Below are 20,106 nucleotides of genomic sequence, written 5' to 3'. Positions count from 1 at the left end.
TTATGGGGACATTTTATGCTGTGTCACTCCCCTCTTGTCAAAATTACACAAAACAGCACAAAGGCTCGGAGATCTGGATTAGCATTTTTTCACCTGGCACAACAAAGAATGGAGAAAAACATTCACTGTGAGATTAATCTACCTGAGAAGAAAATATTTCCTACATACAACCTGAAAACAAATAGCTTTTTAAAAGCTATGACATGAAAGAGGTTTCCATTTGCACTGTTCTCAAAAATACTTAATGGAAGGTTTTCCAACTGTTCATAATAAGCATCAGCTCTTTCTCTTACCCACTTCTGTGTTCCCCACAACGAGTTTGGCACTGGGGTACTGGGATTTGAGAGCCACCAGTTCATTGAGAGTTGTGGGCTGGATCCACATCACACGCTCTCCTTTGAAACACATCTGCTTCTGCTGTTTGTTACTCTGAGTCTGCAGAGGGAATTCAGATAGAGCTCAGCCCCTAGATCGAGCCAAGAATCCCTGCTCACATACTGCCCATGCCTGTGCCACACTGCGCTCCATATCAGAGGAGTTACTGTCAGGGGGCTGTGATATCCACACTGTTGTTGGCAGTTTGCCATTTCCCATCCTTCTGCTAGCAGTCATGAAAGTCATGCTGACAAAAGTTTTCCCTTCCTGGTACTGCCAGGTGCATCCTGCTGCTACATCTCCCTAGCAAGATCTGTGCCAGCAAGCTCCATCTGACCAAGGTTCTGGCACATGCCCATGGCTCCAGTTGCTTCAGTGGGTTTTCCATTCTCATCTCAATCCAAAAATGTTAGGCTTTAGCACTGATGAATTGCAATTAACCTGCCAGGCCAGGTTCTGATTCCCTTTTTAACAACTTCACCCAGTGACTGAAGAAAATGTGAAATCAACCCTTGGGTAGGAGAACATCTAGGAGAAGAAACAGAGGAGCCCTATCTCAAGCTGAATTTATCTTATGCTATGGTCTAAGAGAACCTATTCATGCTGTAGTTTATGACACATTTAAGCTGGGTACAGCAGCAGAATTAATGATTGAATTTCAGTTGTTAAATGTGAAGGAAGCTGTAGATGCATCATGTGCTGGATTAGATTCCTGGCTGGGACACATTGCTTAGGGGGGAGGATCCCTGAAAAAGACAGGAATGAAACATGAAGAGAAACTAATGTTACCTAACTTTTAATGTCATTGTGAGCCAACCAACTTTTAATCCTACTACGGTGAGGGGAGTTTTTTGAAAAGACAACTCTTTGAGATACGTATTCTACGTATACTACCCTGTAGTGGTTTTGGTTTGTTAATTTGAGATTTTATGGTTTATGTATTAAAGAGTGTGGTGGGTTTAGTGTTGGTTAATTATTAGTGTACTCATTTTTTATTGTGAGGTAGGACTAGGAGAAAGGCAAAGTAGGTTTAAAACATTAAAAGGGTATGAAGAAAAGTTTATTAATAGTAACTAAAAGGAAGAGTAATAAGAATTAGAAAAAAACCTTTAAGGCATCTTTAAGGCACAATCTCTTCTTTCCCAATGACAATGTAAAGAAACAAAATCAGTTTACTACTTCTAAAATAGTCTTTCTTTAGTTTACTTAGGGAGAGAAGTCTTTTTTGTTAATGTTATTGAGACTTCTCTACAAGAAAACCTTGTGGTCCTCTCTACGAATAGCAGCTGTCTGGAGAAATCTGCAATCATGAAATTCCTCTCATTTTCTACAAGTTTTTCTCACAGTTGTGTTTATGGGCCATGTCAATTTATGGGGCGCTGTTTTAAAAATGAGTTGTTTAAAGGCAAAAGTTCTCATTATTTATTTCTGAAATTATTTTCTTCTTAAGGGCACAAGATCTTTAGTACTTTTTTCTCTTTCTCCATTTAAACTTTTCATAAAATTACAATTACTTCAACATTTGCTTACTTTAGTATGGAGGCCTTTGCTCAATATCTACAATTTGAATACTTTCATCTCTCTATACCTTTATGTGCTGTAAGGAAAAAGAGTCTTTTTTCATATCTTTACAAGAGAATTTCAGCCTAAAACTAAAAGTATCTCCTCATTTCTCCTATCTGGGGATTCTTCATTGACTTCGGTGCCTTCATGTTGTTGGTTGGATTCAATCTTTAAGGTCTCTTCCAACCGGGTCATTCTGTGAATTCCTTTACCTTGTCTGCATTTTTTTCCTTCTCTCCCTCGAGGGAGGATTGAAGCATTGAAGGAGTTAATATTTTGTTCAGGGCTTGTATATGGTTACCTCACCCAGCTGGGGTTGATAGTTTGTGGTGGGAAATGTGGCCAGGGGGAGCCCAATGGCCTTTCCTCTGCCCTGCCTGGTGGTTGTGGGTGAATTTTAATGGTGATGGAATCTTGGCCAAGCCAGCCCAGCCTGGGGCTGCTCTTAGGGGCCAGGGGGTCCAGTTCAGTCCCACTCAGCAGTATCAAGGTGTCAGAAATGGCAGCCACAGCCCAACATCGGCTCTGTGGCCTCCCCTCCCCTACCCAAAAAACCAAATGGGGGCAGAAACCCCAGGAAAAGGGTCTGGGCCTGCAGCAAACACCACCCAACCATGGCCTAGCCCTTGTTACCTCTTTACCAACCAGAAAAGAAAGAAAAAATTCCCAAGTTTCTTTCATCTTTAATATGTGTTTTTCACGAAAACATGTACAACTTTCCAGTAGCTAAAAACTTTACATCACTTCTGTGAATGCCTCCCATACAAAACCACCACAAGTTCCTACTTCTCTTCCTACGCTATAAAGGGGACACAGGGAGACATGCTCAGCTATATCTGTATTTAATGCAGAAGTTCACATCTGACCTAGTAAATCGACATTTGGATTTTAGCTTCTGTTCCACCCCCGGACAGGCAGTGACTGGGAAGGAAGGCAACCCAAGAGCAGAGAGACATATGGTGAGAACCAGAAAGAAAGCCAGACAGCTGGAGCAGGCACCTGGCCTGCATATTTCTTTTAAACCACCCTGGCTCAAACACCTTCTGTTTTATAAAACAGGGAAGGATTCATGCCCTTGCATTTTCACTCATTAGCAGCCATTTTTTCCCTGCCATTTCCTCAGGACAGAGTCACTCAAACCTTGCACAGAACAACTAAACCAACATATCACTGCTATTTCTTTCTGAATGAACTTACCATTAATTCTGGTGGGAAGATTGGCTCCTGTGTAGGATCCAGTGGCTGGAACTCAGAAGAATTGAACAGGCTGGAGGATGTCATTGTCTGTGACAGAAAAAATGCAAATGGCTAATGACTGAGGAGAAAGCTCTCCACGTATAACCATAACTCATTCCTCTTTCAACTCAAATCCCTGTTACTATTTCATAGAGCAAAATATGGCAAACACAGCAAAATGATGCCACCTGAGTCAGCATTTAAGGTTCTCCAGTAATATTCTTCTAATTCTCCTGCATGTCTTGTCAGAATCCTCAACCCTGAACACACTAATATGTTTTAGTCAATCAAAAGTGACATCCCTTTCACACTGGCATGTTAAATCATGTCAAATATACCTTTTTTGAGGTATGCTCTTCTGACCATAAAATATAAATTAGTCTAAATTGCTCTGCATAAATATTGCTAAAATAAAAGCATTGGGTTTGGGCATACAACAAGCCAGATCAAAGACATTAAAGCATCAGAAATACAGGGAAAAGTTCTAGTTGAGAGGCACCTTACCACACTGTCATCTTTTCCATTCATGCAGCAGCCTGGACCATTGGCTTTTCCTCCACAGCAGCCCCCATTCTGAAGAAGAAAAAAAAGCACACTTCAGCTATTCTAAACATAGTCAGAACATTGCAAATTTTACAGAATATAGTCCTTATCAATCCCTAGATTTCAGTAATTTGCACTAACATTCTTCATTAATAAACTGCTTGAAAGAACAGACTCCAAGCAGTCTTAATTGTTGGAATATTCCATGAAACATTGTCCTAAAAAACAATCCCCAGAAACTCCCTAGAAATTTATGGTAATGCATTTCATTATATTCTCTGCTTCCTAAATTTATTTTATACTCACGCTACCTTAAGCACCAATTTCTTCTTTCCATTCCTTCATTTGTTTTGTACCTAGGCTAATACATACAATGTGATTAACTTTTTTCCCCTCCAGATATTCCAAAAGATTCCAATTCTACAGTTTTGGAACAGAGAGGAAATTGCTTCATTCATCACTGGACTACAAAGTTTGGGAAGGGTCACAGTGGGGAATTTAGACCTGTTTTCACAGGAAGATGTATCACTTCAATGCACCAGAAGCTGGTCACACATTGTTGTCACCATGCTATTTGACAGAAGGGTTGCTCCTTGCAGACTCAGAAGGAACATCACTGTTTTAAAACCCACATCGTGATGGCCAATCATGCTCATCAGGACATGCACAGTCCTGGCATTTTCCAAGAGACAGGCAACAAAAACAGCTCATAGAGCTCTGAGTATCTGCACCACAGCAGAGCCAGAGAGGTGACTAACACACTCCAAAGTGTTAACACACTAAAACTCCAATGCTATATTGAAAATTGAGGTTATGGGTTTTAACACTCAGCTTACCATGGTATTTTCCTTCCCACTACGACAGCATCCAGTGCCATTGGCAACTCTGCCACAGCCATTCATGTCCTGTGGGAATAAAAACTGTTCTGAGAAAAAATGTGCAGATTCCAAGGAATCTGATTCTGAGAAAATGAAGTAGGTTTGATCCCTTCTTGAGAGAAATATCCAAAGCAGAAGGAAGGTGCCAATCACCAATAGGTGTTCCTCTTGCCAATGAAAGGCAATATCCTGCAGTGTCGTGCCCACTGTACTGAAAAACCTCTTGTTCTGGTTTGGAACTATTCTGACCATTCAACAATTAGCTTTGGAGCTGTGAGGAGACACCCAGAGAAGGCTGAAAGCACATACAATACAGTACCAATACTCTACCACAGAGACCATCTGCCTTTGTTTTTGATCGGACTCCTGTTATTCATTTCTTGAAATGATACTTTACTGGGAGAGGCAGGAAATAGCAGATGCCTGTTCACATTCCACCTCTAATCACAATTCTGTTGATCTCTATTAGAGGTCAACAGAAACTACTGTTTGTGCTATGTAGAGTCCCTTCCTCTCCCTGGTATCTCCTTTTCACGTTGAAGGGCACTCAGTGCTTCCCAGTACGGAAGTCAGATTGCCCCAGGTGTGATCCTTGTTCCAGTTCTCTGAATCCTCTTCTGTTCTGCAATACCCTGTTAGAGAGGAGAGGAGCAGAACTGCACAGAGTACTCAAGTGTAGGAAGAGCCATGACAGTGTTTTCTGGTTTGTATCCCATTCTATTCTCCAGTGTCTGAGGTTCATGAAATCCTTCAGAAATTACTCAAAGCCAGTTCCTGCCTTCACTACCCAAACTTTATATCTGTTAGCTTATTTTCTCATATCCTTACTCACACTCTTTTAGAACACATTTAGGGGTAGGTGCAAGAGCCTTATTTCCCACCACAGGTCCCAACACAACTCCACAACAGTGACCTCCCCATCCACTGCAAAAATATGCCATTTTTCCTCTACTGCCTTTTAACTACTCTTTCAGACATACCGAGATCTTCCCTCTTAACCCCTATTGTCTTTAAAAGCCTTTGGTGAGACACTGTGGAAAGCCTGTTGGAAATCCAAGTAGGCTTTTATCAACTGGGTTTATCAACCATTTGTAATGGATCTCACTCCTGCTTGTATTCTTTTTTGTTGATTGCAATTCTGGATAATAAAATCAAATTCATGGGCATCACTGCAAATTCTTTCCTTTTGATATTTAGTGCCAGTGTAGACCCATGAGTGGCTGGTAATCACTGAAGTACATAACAACCTACTCCTCTTCACAGCCTCCAGCACTCTTTCAGGTACAAAGGGACTAGAGAAAATTTATGCCAAAGCTTCATACCGCACCCAAGGCAGCAGAAGAATTCTGGGCAAGAGCTATAAAATAGTGACTTCAGCTTCTTTCCAGAGCTATTCCTGCTCTGCAGCTGACCTTTCAAAAAAGCAAATTCCTCACCAGATTCCTCCACAGCATATCCCTACCAGTGCACCATACCTTCTGCACTTTGTCTACACCAGGATCAGCTTGCAAGCTGCACTATGCAGAGAGAGTGAGTTTTTCTGAGACTTACAGAAAAGCATTACAGAGCCTGATTATCTGTGAGCCAAAAAGGGACCATCAGATGGATCTTATTTACATGTCCTCAGCAAGTGGAGGGAGTAAAGGGTTTACTCTATCTGAATTATTAACACATGAATCACATACACAGAGGTCAAGAGTTGGAGCTGGGTTATTGGAGCATATTTATTTCCTTCCTCCCCATTTGAGTTCATGACATATTTTAGTAACAGAGAGAAAGACAGCCAACTCTCCAGTTTTTTTTTTTTTTTTTAAATATCATCTGAAGCCACTTACTTTAGCAAATGTCCTGTATCCTTCCAGAATGGGTCTGTAGCCTGTACACCGACACAAGTTCCCTGCATTGCCAGAGCAAAAGGATAAGGATTTTGGGTCATTTGGCTAAAAAACTTCTCTTCTTTTAAAATACTCTATTGTTTCTCACAAAAGCATATCAAATCTTGATACAGCTAAGGAAAAAAAATGGGAGGAACAAAATTTCATTAGGAACCTTGCAACAACCCTACCATTCCTTTGTGTTGAAATTCAAACTGAAATTCATTTAGAACAAATTCAATCTGTCTTATTCAGTATTTATTTATCTTAATTGTGTGAGTTTTATCAGTATTCCAACTAGTCTGTCTCCTGAATTACATAGAGATTGCTTTCTCCTGCATCATCATTCCTCTCAGATCACTGCTGGAAGTACAGTAATGACTCTAACCTCAGCAACAACAGCAGCCTCTCACAGGATTTACACAGTTGGGTTCTGCCCCACTCCATCATTGCATATTCCTGTCTTGGTCCTTGACTCAAGGACATGTTCTCTGTCACCTCTGCAGGCTCTTGTGACAACAATGAATAAACAAGAACACTTTCATGCCCCTCAATGACAGACCACCTTTTGGTCTGTTGTTAAGATTAGTGGGTTCCTAATCCCAGACTTGGGCCACTTGCCCCTGCTTACAAACTATGACGTTCATTTCATAGCACCTGGCCAGCCTCCGAGTGCAAAAGCTACTTCTTAACCTCACCACCATCAGCTATTTTTAACAAAATACATTAAATAACGATGCACCTCCATCCCATTGGGTGAAGCAGATGCAATAAAAGCAGAACAGGCTGCACCCCTGCAGGGCTATGAATATTACCTTGGAAAGCATCTTCGATGTCCTCCATGCGGGGCTCGGGGTTGTTCCGAAGCAATGTGTACATGGACATGACAATACCTGGAGTGCAAAAGCCACATTGGGACCCATGACTTTTTGCTATTCTTTCCTGAGAGAAAGTAAAAACCACAATTAGCCCATAATATCAAGGTGAATTCATTGTTTTGCTTGTTTCTATTACACTTCTGTTAAAAGCAAAACCCAGTATCACAGAGGAGCTAAGATTATCACATGTTCTCTGGTCAATTAATCTGTGAGAAAGCCTTCAAAGAGGAGAACAGCTTGAAAAGTTTGCACCTAGGTTTTGAACTCAAAATGTGACTGAGGGCCACTAGAAGATTCCAAGGAGATCGGGAATTTTTCAGATTCAGATTCACCTTACCATGCTAGGAAGGTTTGGGCTACCTGCCAAGACCTGAGTTTGAATTTCAAAACTTAGCTGTCAGAATCTTCAGGTGGGTGGAGAGAAAAGATGAACAAGGGCCAGATTGACTGCCATCCAATCATGCACATCAAACTTATTTTTCACTTTGTTGTTTACTCCCTCAGATACTAGCACAAGTCCTACCCACTGTGCAAACTGAGATGAATCACAGTTTACCTTAAGGAAGCAGGTCTATGACAAAGAGAGGCAAGTCCGCATTGTAACACCTTGCTAGAAGAGCAAGGATGCACATTCCTGTCACTCCTTCTCCCCAAGAATATTTTGAGACTCCAGAAACATCACTGAACCAAAACTTACTTCACTACTGCAGGGAGGGTTCCTAACTACGCAAGATCAGAAACCAAAGTCATTCATGGAAGGCCATAGGAGAGCCCAAACCTGTCCCAGATTTCCTAGCTCCAGGTCATTAGATTGGCTTTCCTCACAACATCAGCCTTCCCAGACCAGGATGCAGACCAAATACAGTCATGCAGCCCAAGGACAAAAGCATTGGCAATTCAGCCAGGATAGCATGAGTTAACCTGTTAGGGGCAGAACAGAGCTGTAGCATTGTCTCAGGAGTTTGATTCTGCCACTTAGCCACTCCTGCAAGTATGGATTGCTCATGTGAAGAGTCAGCCTCATGGCTTTAGCATTATGGTGGAGGTCCCAGTGTCCTGGAACAGGTTTAATTAGCAAAAGAAAACATCCATAGAGGGTTTTAAAGTTACCAATATTAATAGCTTACCTGGGCTGGGTGCAGCCTGGATTTTGTGTTTCCTATGCCTTCAACAGTAGTTACAGCCACGTGATGCAGGGCACAGATAGGGAAGAGACAAGCATTGGCAGTATGGTGGCTAAAACAGTACATTAAGGTCATTTCATTCGACAGTGCTGCTCAAAGGAAAAAGGGAACAGGAGCAGTGAAGCAGTGGACACAATAGGAGCACTTAAGTAGATGTGATACAAGAATTAATTACAAGCCAAATCCTACAGCACCTGGGCATCCAAAGTTCTACTCAATTTCCCTTGCAGTTTGATCTGGGCATAGGATTTCACCTAGATATAGCAACTTTAAACATTCTTGTTGCCTGTTAAGATACAGAACCCGTACAAGAACCCGTAATTTGCAGGGGCAGACTACAAATACCAAAATATCGTGCAGCTGGACGCTTGTGAGTTACTTAAGAGCCTGCAGTTCTCAGTCTTTTAGCTAGAAAGCTGTTTCTAGATGGTAAACATGAGCAAAAAATCTAGACTGAAGGTAAAAGAATAATGTTGCCAAAACAATGTAGCTATTTCATTTCTATCAAGACAGAATAATGACCCTAAAGATATCTTATTCGTGGCCATGTTATTAAGCAGAACCACATAGAGGATCCAAGTTATAGTATCGCCAAGCATTATTCCAAATATATTAAAGATTTCAGTGCTTTCTGTTCCCCACAGTAAAACTAAACTGAGGCCTGCCTCTGTCTCATTCTCTCTGTGTTCCCCTTTGTTTTGATTCCATTGTTTCCCCTTTCAATTAATTAAAGTGAGAACAGGAGGAAAATTTGTCTCAGGAAATTATTTTGAAGGTTACAGTACAAGTAGAGAAAAAAGTTCATATCTGCTGGCATACAGAAACGAGATTATTGTCATAATACAATAAAGATTTTATCACAATAACCATTATATGGTTTGTCACAGGAAAAAGTTACATTAGAATCAGTGCAGATACTGCAGGGCACAAAGAAATAGTTCCTTATAAACGTTGTGCAATGCTTTAAAAAAAATACTTTCGTATCTTAGCCTTCTGAGCTTATGTTCTGAAAGGGAAAAAATATGTTTTGGCAGAAACATTCATTATATAACTTTTTTTAAAAAAATAGTACCATGTCTGGTATGTCAGGAACCTGGATCTGTCCCCATTTTATTTCTCTGTTGCAGAGTTCAGATTGCAAAGGATACAGGATTTTCTTCCGAAAGGGATCATATTTGGATATCATAACAGTGCAAGCACCACATCCACCTTCTCCACAGCCTAGTTTGGTTCCACATAGGCCCACTGAGAGAACAGGAATTAAGGAAAACAAAAAGTGTTGGCAGAAACTTGCTCAAGTCATCAATCAAGGCTGAGCAATAGTTTCCTGCTGGAAGCAAATCACTCATTTCTTCTGCTTAATAATTTAATATAAGCGAAGTTTCAAAACCTGGGCATGTAACTATTAAGATCAACACCCAAACCCCTCATAAGGACTCAGCCCACACTCCAACACACTCTTAGAAATAAAAAATATCCTCAACTGCAACAGTCCCCGTTCACTTTCCATGACTCAGAAATGGAAATGACACAAGGGAGATCAAGCACTGGCAATTGTTGAGCAGGAGCTGTTCAGGCATGCAGCCACACAGTGACATCCTCTTTCAGCACCTTTCAGCGATGGGGCTTGACTTCTTCCTACACCTGGTGACTCCTACAACCCAGAAGGCTCCCAGGCAGGGCAGTCACTCAGGCCTACAGGTTACACAGTTTAGCACTGCTGGGAGCTGCATTTGAACTGCTCACAAACTACCTGCATCTCAAAAGTCATGGTCTGGCCACCCCATTTCTGACAGCTTGCCAACTGAGAGGGACAAAACCAGCCAAGCACACTCCCCAGGAGCCTGGGTCCCATAAAATCATAGGAGGGAGACACTGAGAGCCAGAACTCATGGAGATGCACAGAACCCCTGGGAGCTCACAGAGTGTATGGCCTGGCCTAAGCAGATTCCTCCACAGACTGCTGAGCTCATGGCCATGCTTTAAAATCAGGAATTACATCAAATGTTCTGCAAAGGGAGTTGAGGAGATAATTCCTTGAGTCACTTCTGCTTAGGTTCCTTCACTCATTAGAAGCTAATTAGGCACTATTATTTATTGCAATGAGGATTGGCCAATGCTGAGAGACTTTTGATGGGGTAAAACTCAGCTAATTTCATTGGCAATGGACACATTGAGTTGAGATAATAAGTGCCTTTCCCTATATCACACAGCCTTTGGAAAAGCAACAGACACTGTGATAGAGGGAACTCAATTCATCTTGACTGCACTGCAAACAGTAGGGCACTGACTGTTTCTAGAAAATCATAGAATTATTTAGGTTGGAAAGGATCTCTAAGATCACCAAGTCCAACCATAAATGTAATGCTGCCAAGTCCATCACTAAACCATGTCTTTGATGCAAATCTAATGCTGCCAAGTCCACAATTAAACCATGTCCTTAAAGCCACCACTGCTTTTCATACAATCATTGAGCAGAAATAAAGCTTTCCCACACCATCCAATGTTTCTCTTGACAACAATGCTAAACTGCCTCAATAAAACATGTTTCCCAAAGTATTTGTCTGACCCTAAACAGAATGCTCATGTAGAAGATCAGCAGGTTTTGAAGAGCTCAGATTCTCTCTTTACAAAGTTATTTGCATTACTTATCTACAAGCTTAGACACAAGTTCTAGCAGTAAGACAGGCACACCTAGGAACAAGAGTCATGCCACTTACATCTCCTCTTGACCTTTATCCATCCATGGTATACTCAGATAAACAGAGCTGCTGATAGCTCTGCTGGAAACCTCCAAGAGGAGTGTGATTCACGTCCCTATACTTCCTTCAGCTCCCAGACAAATGGAACACAGCAGCATGGTATGGGTACACCAACACAGCTGTGAACAGTTTGGCAGATGTACACACCCAGCTGGCCAGACAAAAACTCAGAAAACATGGAATGAAACCTATGGAACCAGACCTGGTACAGCCAGCCTGGTCATCACAGTAATAGCCACTCAGCTCCTGCAGCTGTTCTGACTCACAAGTTGACCAGTTTCAAACAGGGGTGAAATGTGACTGCTTGCATCTGCTCATGTGAACACACCCACGATATGTGGGGGGGAACCCCTGCCTCTGAGACATCTGATAAACAGCACAGAATTATCAAGTTATGGGATATTAGCTAGCCAATATGATGTTTTAGCCAGAAAATGTCATTTGTGTGGAACAAACTTAAATTTCCTTCAATTTTATTGCCATCTCATTATTGCTTCCTTTCCATCTTATTATAATTTTGTGAACTTACGGGTTTTTCCTTAAAGTATTAATAAATCATGTAAAGTATATAATCTAAGATTTGTTATTGTTTAAGCCTGGAATAGCATCTGTAATCTTTGCTAGCAAGAAATACCAGACAATGCAAAGCTCTCCCTCTTACACTCTATGCAAAAGCTCTACCCAGTAGTGAAGTGAGAGAACAGTAAACAATTATGAAGTGCTGTAGGCATTTAAGGCCTTCTGCAGTATTTTCTGGCACTGGATACATTTTCTTCGTAGATAAGTTAGCAGGGTTGTTTCTGGGTCCACATCTTTTTCCACCACCTGCAAGAAGGGAAAGATATTGATAAACACAAAATGTTTTACAACATAGATAAGTATGTTTCAAGGGGAAAGCTGGCCTTTCTGCAACTTCTTTTCCAAAGCAGGGAGCAAAAATCACTGATTATTTCAGCCATGTTGGTCATGTACCCAGACACAATGTTTCCTTGAATTTATTGTGTCAGAGGGAAGTATATGCATTACATACATCTGAGTTTTTCAGTCATGGCACATTGAGACAAATCTGAAAAAACCCTTCATCAAAAAATAGCAAAGAGACTTTGTAGTGAGAAGAGAAAGAACTGTGTTTTGCACTCAAATCTTGAGTTCCTGACATGTCCCAAACGGTGTCTCCTCTTTACTGACCCTGAATAACTGAACTCTGTCCTTTCTTTTACTATTGGAAGAAACAGAGAAACTGAGCAGATAAACAGAATGACAGAAAGAGCATCTGTAATAGGTTTTGCAGAGAAAAAAAACCCAACAGTGGAAATTGTAATGTGACAACACACGTGAAGCAGGATGGACAGCAAGTACCAATCCTCTGAAGTTTCTCCTTCCCTTGTAGCATTAAAATAAATCAGTATTGCAAAAGTAGCTATCCTAAATGTGGGAATACAAAATTCCAAGAAAGGAGAAATTTTTGCTGCGTATTTTGAGCCACCTCCATCCATACTATTAGAAGTTATCCATTAGACATAAAACATTTTACTTTAACCTCTGCCCAGTGGTCAGAAACCAAAGTTCTGCCCTTGCCACAGGGTTTGTCTTCCCCTTTTCCTGTTATTAATAAAGTCTCAAGAAACTTGTCCAAATTCACTGTGTGCCAGAATATAATCATGTTCTTGTCTCTTATTTTATGCAAGTCCTAAGTACAATAGTTACAGTTTATTTGAATTAATCACTCCAAATTTGAAGGGCAAACTGAAACAGGGGTCATTTGTTCAAGTAATTTTTTTACTTTCTTTTTTCACTGATAAGAAGCCTTCACAGCCTCTGTCCTGCTTCAGTTTTATGCCTTTGACACGTGACAGGGTTATCCTAAAGAGACATGGTTCATACTTCCTGTTTGAGTTCACTCGTTTAGAATTAACCGATAAAATTGCTGCTACAAAACACAACTGGTCACTTTTTGCATGTCTCATTCCTTCACTGGGGAGGATCTACAGGAAAAAGAGAGTCCATTCTAGTTTGGGACTGTCACGTTGTAGATCATGCAGCACTCATTGCTGCTATTCAGAGCAGAGTGCCCCTGTTCCCTCACCTCCTGGACGCATAGAAACGAACAAAAGCACGCAGTGGCTCTTCCATGATCATCCAGTTCAGAGTAAGCCCATACATCCCTCTGCAGCACCTTGGCAAACAGACATGAGAAGGAAATTCCAAACATCCCTGTGACTGTGAGTGGACAAATGGCCTTTCAGAGCCATTCCACAGGCAAAGAGCCAGCCCCAGCAACTCCCACTGTCACACTGAGTTTCTTCCTCATGTCTATGCCAATGGCTACTGCAAACCCTTCCAAAGCAGCTTCCAAGATAGCCAGACACAGAGAAGAAACTTCAGAACGGTTAAAGACTTCCCTGTGCTTATATAAAAAAAAAAAAACCTCTCAAGAGGTTTTCTTGAAAGAGTCCAAGAAGTGCTTGGTTATGTACTCAAAGCAAGCAATTAAAAGTTTGGCCCACTGGCTTCTTTTTAGGAAGCAGAAAATAAAAGACAGGCCTAGTCCTTCGTTTTTCATTTAACCACTCATCTCCATGTACTTTTAGGGATGTAAGAATGTGTGAAGTCCCAAATCCAAAGCTTTGCTCAACTCTATCAGAAAGTGTCTCCCACCACGTCCCAGACAATCCACACCCTTACTCTGTTCTAGCCAGCAGCCCTGGATTGCTACTTCAGTCACTTCAAACTACTCCACTGGGGCTGTATATCTGCAATTCTGGCCAAGACTAGGCATCTGAGGGAAATATGGGTAAGAGTTTGGAGAACATCCTGGATTAACACAAATCTCACACATCAGAGATCAAGGAGTCATTTCTCTTCACTTCAGATTCCTGGTGAGAGGATGCTTGCTGATGAGTGTCTCTTGCTGAGCACAGAGTAAGAATTTTTTGCTGTTCTTGCCTTTTGCTCATTGTTGTTGATGCTGGTTTGTCCTCCAACATATTGTTCCTCCAATGGTCTGTTGCAATCTCCTGCTGTAATTTGTTCTTAAATATTTTAAAGCCCTGTGGGTGGGGATAACATGTCTTGTCTGATGCCCAGTACAATATAAATCACAGCTCAATACCACAGATCCTGCTCACCTCCCCTAGTGTCCTTGTACAGAAAGAAACTGAATTCCATCCATTGCCTTCTGTGGTTGTAGGGTAGACAACTTAGACACTGCAGTTAAAGAAATAGTTCCCTTTTGGTAAGTTTTTACTGTTTGGTAATTTGTTTTGTCTTTTTTTTTAATCAAATGTTATATTGCAGCTGAATCAGATTGACAGCCATATTTCAACAATTTAAAACTGGATTTTCTGCATTTGGCAGCTTAATTATTAATCAAATGCAGAAAGAAACATTGTTGAAAATGTTAGGATGGCACAGACAGTCAAATGACTCTCAACAAATTTACTCTGTACTGCTGTGTTTGTACTACATGTCTGTTTGCCTACTGATTCTAGGAATTTTAGATACTCAGATCCACCTCAGCAGGGAGCCTAGCCTAGCCCTAAAGTTCTTTGTGCATGTAAGTACCACACAGAGCAGGTTCTGAAGCAGTTCTTTACACCTTTAGAGTGCATGGACTAGTCCAGAAAAATGTTGAGCTCACTTCCCCATAATTTTATGTACAAAACTTCAATCTCAATAAATATGTTGTTTTCCAACTTCTCTACCCACCTCTCACTAATTCAGATAACTTTGCCTTTACAACACAAAGCATAATATTTAAATTATTATTCCCAGAAAGTTAGAGAGTTTTCAGATTAAGGGAACAGTAGTTGAACAAGGTAAATAGAGGAACAGAAGGAAAGCGAAAACAAACTTTCCTAGTTTACCAAACAACATGCTAAATTTTCCATCAGTTGGGATCTATAAATGAGAAGAAGGTGCTTTCCTGAAGGACAAGCTCCCATACAATCACTAATCTCTGGTCACTCATTAAGTTGCAAGAAGAGAAAGTGAAAGGTTTTAACCAGACTGCCACACAGCAGGTCAGACCAGACACATGTAAAGGTCCCCATGGACCTAAAAATCTGTCAGTGTGTTATTCCTGAAGTCAATGAGAGATTTCAAATTAATTTATTAGGAAAAAGGATTAGAACACAGATGAACAAACTGAATACTACCATGCAATGTAAATTTGCTACTGGTCATGAGAACATTTTGTTCTGCTTTAAACCAGCACACTGAAGGCTCATAAGTCACTGTTTATATAGAACCCAGAGGTTCACAAAGCTCAGAAAAATCCAGTATTTTAGCTGGTCCCATCAGCAATCAAATACCCACAGACTTTGGAAGTGGTAAGAGATCTAAAGTGGCTTCCAGCATAGATCCTCCCTTAGCATTCAGAATAGAAATAGAAATACTGACTCCACGTGTTTAAACTAAAATTACATGCTACATATGCATGAGACAGACGTGTCAGCCAAGGAAAAATTGCCACTATTAGCTCTAAATGGAGCATGCTGATTTGCATTCTAGTCTAGGCAGACTATTAAGATAACTTTGAGTTAGTAGTGTGCCAAGCTATATGCCCAGTGAAGTAAACAGGTGCTGAAAATAAACAGTCCTGAATGTAAAGTATGCTCAGCTGCTCCAAAGGAGACTTTTCCTTGACAACAGAGCAGACTGGGCTAATGTGAGAGAGAAGAATTTGCTGCAATCCATGTCCCTGTCTTACAAACCACCTCTTATCACATGGTTTTGTACAGTGACAGAATGTCAGCAGCCCATTTGCAATGTCAAGCTGGCATGAATTCACACAGCAATAACCTTTCCCACTGGCCATGTTACCACACTCTTTGCAGTGAATCAGCTGGAGTATTTAGTCAGGATCCCAGATGGATAGAGCCATGTCCTACCTTAGAATCATAAAATATACTGACTTGGAAGGGACCCACTAAAACCAAAGCTCAACTCCTGCAACTGCACAGGACACCGCAAGAATCACACCAGGTGCCTGAGAGCATTGTCCAAATACTTCCTGAAGTCTGTCAGACTTGGTGCTGTGACCACTGCCTTGGGGAGCCTGTTCCAGTGTCCAAACACCCTCTGGGTGAAAAACCTTTTCATAATCTCCCCTGATGGATGTTGTTTCCTCAGGTTCTGCCACTGGTCACCAGAGAGAAGATATTAATGCCTGCTTCTCCCCTTGCCCTCTTTCTACCTGCTGTTTCAGTAGAATTGCACTTGCAGGCACTTCCCACCACTCCTTCCATGTGCAGCAATGTCCCAGTAAACTCCACATACACTGCCAAAGATCAGAGTGCCCCACGAGTCTAATTCTCTCTCTTAAACCTGCATTTGGTCGGGCTGTAACTTGAGACACTTTAGCAACACACACAAAGAAAGGAATAGGAAAAAAAAAAAAGCCACTGGAGGCTCTGGGTAGAGCAAGTGAGATCTGCTCCTTTACTAGAACTGCCTGCTCAATGAGGCAGTGGGAAAGGATGCTGAGAGAGCTTTGACATTCAAATGAGTTGGTAACATTGGTAATATTAATCATCACTTGTTTTTTTTTTTTTTTTTAGCCACGCTGCCAAGATCACACTATGATAAACTCCTTTACATATGCACACAGCTCTGAGAAATGGCTTTTGTAAACAAGAACAGCAGTTCCATAAAAATTGCTGAAATGGAACAAGGCCAGTGTCACTCACAGCAGGTTTATTACCTGCAGGACATAGCAAGGACAGGCAGAAGATCCAAAATGAACAGGTTGTTTTCTGCTGATGGCCTTCAGGGCCTAGGCTGCCATTTCTCCCCCTCCCCACCTCATCCCATGTGTATAAAAGAGAGACCCACAAGGCCAGCTCTGGGCTTTGACTAAGAGACATTCTCATGTGTTAGCAAAAAGCTTTCTCCAGGAAGAAGGACTTTTCTAACAGTTTACACAGAGCAGTGCTCTTGTAATAACTGAGCACCAGCCAGTGCTGAAGCACCACTTGTGACTGCATGTAGGAATTTGTTTATAAACTCTTCATACCTACCATGAGAGGCCTATTGGTTTTGAACCTCAGCTGATCTGGCATCAGAACTACAATTCTCTCTCATTAGGGCATACCAGAGGGGAGGAAAAAAAAAAGTCAAACAAGACAGGACACTTGGCTTGTATCAGGGTCTGGATTGCCTAACAATTGTGGCAACCTCCTAATGCAAGACCTAAGGAGCTCCAAGTTCACCCTCTACAAATTGAGGTTCACAAAGGAGGCATCTTACAAAAACTTCACAGAGCAAGAAGACAAGTTAATGGTGTGCCACCTGCATCCACCACAGCAGAAAATTCACCAGATAAAATTCACAGACCATCCTGTGCCACAGTTTTAATTACCAGACTCAATTAGCTAGTTACAATTAATTTGGAGCTTCAAGTTTTCATCTCTTTCTAAAAACAATGAACAGCTGATATGTCAATTAACACATATGAACCACTACTAATCTGTGTGAGCAAAGCTTTAGTTGTCATCCTTCTCTATGAAACCTCAGAAACAAGCCTGGGCTCTACATCAGATTACATTTAACAACTTCATGACTAAATTTTACTGCACACTTGATAATCTTTGTTCCTCAGTAAACTGTTAATGTCTCAATAAAACAAAACATTCATATCAAATCCACTAGTACCTTGGAAAGTTCTAATTCCAATCCAGTTTGGGATACAAATTCAGAACTAAAACCCCTAATTGTAGCTACACTTTCATCCACATTAAACTACTACGAAAAACCAAAAGAAAGCAAAATGTATAGTAATCCCATGCCAGTCTCTAAGGCAGGGCACAGAGATTTTTAACCAACTGAGAGTATTTTGTGATCCCTCAAGGGATTAAAAAATTAATTGTCTAGCCTAAACTTAGTATACCACCTGATTTACCCCTAAGCAGTGCTCAAGGAAGGTTTGCAAACTCTTGGCTCCACACCAATGGATAAGCAACCCTGTCCCCTCCTCTTCCCAGCAGGAAGCTGCTTTGGCACAAGTTCAAGTGTCTAGGCAAGGGGAAGGTGGGGAAGGCAGCACTGAGCTGAGCTCAGAAACAGAATTAACTTGGTAGCTGGTCAAAGAGTCAGCTTTGACTTTTGTAACAAGCCTTTGAAGAGGCAAGGCTGCCTTGCTAGCCAGGCAAAGTCCAAACTGAGGAAAGGGGGCTCTGGGACAAGCTGTTCAAATATGTTCATCATGTGCAATGAGCACCCCAGCCTCTTGTGAGACACAGTCACTTCTCAGGTTATTGCCAGGAATCAGTATCAGTTAATGGGAATAAACATTTTTCTAAATCCCTTTCAAAAACCAGATGTTAGAATTACTTATTGAGCATATGAATTATATATGAATGCTTCCATTTGAGTTAAATTTTCCAGATCTGTTGTAAATACTGAAATTATTTCTAGTAGAAATGTCTATATTAAGCAGTGCATACTTATTTAAAAGTACTTACATCAGAATTATAGTAAATTAATGCCAACAAATCTAAAATGTAAAAGGAATATTATGTAATTGTGTTAGTCTTTGAATAATTCACAAGGTAAAGTCAAAGAAGAGAAAAAGCCATTTAGCAATGCAATATGTAGTCTTTACAATTTAATATTTAAAAGCCATGGAACACATATTCTTATCAGAAAACTTAAGAGGAGGAAAAAAATTACCAGAAAAATAAGTAATCAATCCAGGAGCAAGCTGGACAGAAAGCTGGAATCTTCCTTACCTTTTTACCATTCACAAAGAAAACAAGCTCATCTCCTGCCTCATTGGGAGCCATCCTGCCCACCTTCCAAACTTCACTCAAACAGGGCCACAGATCAGCCTTGTCAGAGCAGCCCAAAGTGAGCACCAGCCCAGCACAAGTAACACAAGGAGTCTGCCTCAACAATGTTTGACTTTATTTGTACATTGGTGCCCTGTGAAACCCCGTATTATATAAGAGGCAATGAAGAGGCGTGCCAGCTGCATGTGGTTGGTGCTCCAGCAGCCCTAATGACAGAAAAGGAGCTGGAACGAGCAGAGTGACCCGCCCCCTTTTATATAGCAGAGGATCACAATTCAGCTGCATTCCCTTTAGATTATCCTGCCAGGCTTGGGGCACTGCCTTGTGCCACTGACACGGCTGCTAGCAAGGAATTCACAGGGTTTTGCAATGCAATGCAAACTTCAGGGGAGGGAGGGGGCGTTCTCCCAGCTCTCTCTCACCAAATATTGACAAGAAAAAGCTGTTTCCCTTGTTCTGTGCACAGCCATCCACCTGGCATTCACCACACAGAGGTCTCTAATGACAGCACCTGCTTATTTAAAAAAACTCCTTGATAGGTGTACATCTGCTGCTAAACCGACTGCAAGACTATTTCACTATTTTTCATTGCAGTTTTAAAGCTGCAGTACCCTCTGCCTGGGAGGACATAATTTAAGCAGGTATGTGTTTGTCCACATAAAAGCAATTCTAGAAAACTGACACTCTGATCCAGCACCTCTTTTGAGGTGCTGGGCTAAGACCATAATGTTTACACTGGGATCTTAAAGCATTTAGTCTTACCTGTTTTGCCTTAATCCCCACATCCAGGTTCCTAGGTGCATGTTGCCAGTGAAACACAGAGGAAAACCAAGGATTTTTTGTCTTCCATTTCCCTGGTGGTGGTTTCTTCTGGCTTCTCCATTACACAACCACACATTTTGCGTGAAGATTTCCTGTTTATTTCTCCCAAAGCTGTTGGCAGAATCATCTACATGATAGCAGAATTCATAGGACTTGCACTAGTTTAATGAACAAGATATCTAAACAGCTGCTTCCAGTTTA

The 20,106-nt window shown here is 41.2% G+C and overlaps 1 protein-coding gene across 1 annotated transcript in view; it reads right to left on the bottom strand.

The window, feature by feature from the left end:
• Nucleotides 1-19,201, bottom strand: part of XDH (xanthine dehydrogenase) — a 48,561-nt gene extending 29,360 nt beyond the window's left edge. Inside the window, exons 1-10 of the mRNA XM_053973050.1 lie at nt 19,024-19,201; nt 12,061-12,118; nt 9,680-9,776; nt 8,475-8,583; nt 7,285-7,411; nt 6,431-6,492; nt 4,554-4,622; nt 3,679-3,747; nt 3,136-3,222; nt 294-435 (exon numbers count right to left, since the gene is read on the bottom strand). Coding sequence (XP_053829025.1) covers nt 294-435; nt 3,136-3,222; nt 3,679-3,747; nt 4,554-4,622; nt 6,431-6,492; nt 7,285-7,411; nt 8,475-8,583; nt 9,680-9,776; nt 12,061-12,118; nt 19,024-19,077 — 874 coding nt within the window. The 5' untranslated portion in view covers nt 19,078-19,201. The remainder of the gene's footprint in view (nt 1-293; nt 436-3,135; nt 3,223-3,678; nt 3,748-4,553; nt 4,623-6,430; nt 6,493-7,284; nt 7,412-8,474; nt 8,584-9,679; nt 9,777-12,060; nt 12,119-19,023) is intronic.
• Between the last annotated feature and the right edge of the window lie 905 nt (nt 19,202-20,106).

Source organism: Vidua macroura, chromosome 3 (assembly GCF_024509145.1).
Source record: "Vidua macroura isolate BioBank_ID:100142 chromosome 3, ASM2450914v1, whole genome shotgun sequence".
NCBI classification, from domain to species: Eukaryota; Metazoa; Chordata; class Aves; order Passeriformes; family Viduidae; genus Vidua; species Vidua macroura.
Note: the sequence above shows the minus strand (reverse complement) of the source record. Positions and strands in the feature narration are given on the sequence as shown.